This window comes from Carlito syrichta, unplaced genomic scaffold (genome assembly GCF_000164805.1).
Source record: "Carlito syrichta isolate Samal-C Ts95f unplaced genomic scaffold, Tarsius_syrichta-2.0.1 Scaffold309834, whole genome shotgun sequence".
Taxonomy (NCBI): domain Eukaryota; kingdom Metazoa; phylum Chordata; class Mammalia; order Primates; family Tarsiidae; genus Carlito; species Carlito syrichta.
The window spans coordinates 407,318-409,035 of NW_007253930.1; the positions used below are offsets into that span (position 1 = coordinate 407,318).

Consider the following 1,718-nt stretch of genomic DNA (forward strand, 5'->3'; position numbering starts at 1 on the left):
CCTTTCCTTTAGTTCATAATTTCACAATCCTACCCTCAAAACTCCAAAATTGAAGCTACTGAGTCCTAGTGGCTCATTTTATTAACTTTGATAACTTAAGATAAATGGGATGGAGACATCCCAGAGGCATGCTAATAAAGGAGTCCTGATTGTGTGTGTTTGGATGTAAAATGTCCACAGCTCTATCAGAGTACCACATTGACAAAAGCCAAATGTGGAGTACCTTAAATTATCTAGGCCATCCTGCACTCTGATGTCCTCCAAACCAACCATGTTAAAAACATGCCCATGTCACCTACCCAATATGGCCCACAGCAAGCTAATCAAGAGTGTACCCTCCCCAGCCCAAGAAGTCTGTGAAGTGCACCCTTGACCTCCTTATTGCGGAGGCTGTATACAAAAGGGTTGGCCAAAGGCATAATGGCAGTTTACATTACTGAAGCCACCATATCTTGATGCTGAGAGTTCTGGGAGGGATGCTGGAAGTAGACCCAAATGATAGTGCCATAGAGGAAGAAGCCAACTATGGTGAGGAGAGATCCACAGGTGGAAACCATTCAATGGTGACCAGCTGCTGAAGGCAAACGTAGGATGGTGGCCCCAATTCGGACATAGGAGAGTACAAGGGGGATACAGGGGCTCATCATAAGAAAACCACCTTCTAAGAATATTGCTAGCTCATTGTAATGCATGTCAGATCAAGAGGCTCACAGAAGTGGTTGATGGTCACAAAGGAAGTGAGAATGAGGAACATTTCCTCTAGGAACCCCAGCCCAGTAAAGTGGCAGGAGGAAACCCACATGCAGCATGGTGTGCACTATGGACACCACCCAGCTTGAAGCTAGTAAATGGGCACAGAGTTGGTGATTCATCACTGAAACATAGTACTGATGGTCACAGATGGCCACGTAGCAAACCAGAGCCATGACAGCAATGACAAGAGTGTCTATAACACCAAATGCATAGAAGAAAAAGAACTGAGTCAAGCAGCGGACAGCAGGAATGACTGGGTAATCAAATAAAAGATGGGCCAGCAACTGGGCAGGGTGACTGTGGATAGCTCCATGTCTATCATGGAGAGGCCATGGAGCAGATAATACATCGGTGAGTGGAGTATGAAGTCCCAAGAGATAAGCAGCACCAGAGTCATATTCCCCAATATGGTGGTCATTAAAGAGTCAGGAACAGAAAGAAGAGGAGAGTAGGGGGGAGACATTAACTCTTGAAATCCCAAGTCGCAAGAAGACTGGAAAGTGTGAAGTATTGGGAGCACAGCTCATGATGAGTGACAATGAGCCTGCCTGAAGAGAGTTTAAGTAAAAAATTGAGTCAAAAAAGCAAAGTCATGAGTCAAAGGTTAGGAATCATAACATTTCGACATAATTCAGTTATGGACTTTTCTGTTTGTGTGTATTTGGGTTTGTTTTTGTTTTCTGGGTTTTTTTTTAGACACAGGGTCTAACTCTATCTTCCATGCTGGAGTGCAGTGGCATGATCATATCTCACTGCAACCTTCATCTCCTTGGTTCATAGATCCTCCCACCTCAGCCTCCTGAATAGCTGGGACTACAGTCACACACCAGCACACCTAATATTTTTTGTAGAGATGGGGGGCTCATTATGTTACCCAGGCTGGTCTCAAACTGTTGTCCTCAAGTAATTTTCCCCTCTTGGCCCCTCAAATCTTTGAGATTATAGACATTAGGCACTGCACTAGC

General features: G+C 44.6%; 1 protein-coding gene across 1 annotated transcript; it reads right to left on the bottom strand.

Moving 5' to 3' along the window:
- Positions 1-323: 323 nt before the first annotated feature.
- On the bottom strand, positions 324-1,280 carry LOC103270443 (olfactory receptor 1B1). The gene is given in 4 exon segments (XM_008067956.2): positions 324-1,039; positions 1,042-1,173; positions 1,176-1,206; positions 1,209-1,280. Coding segments are annotated over 4 exon segments (951 nt in total).
- Between the last annotated feature and the right edge of the window lie 438 nt (positions 1,281-1,718).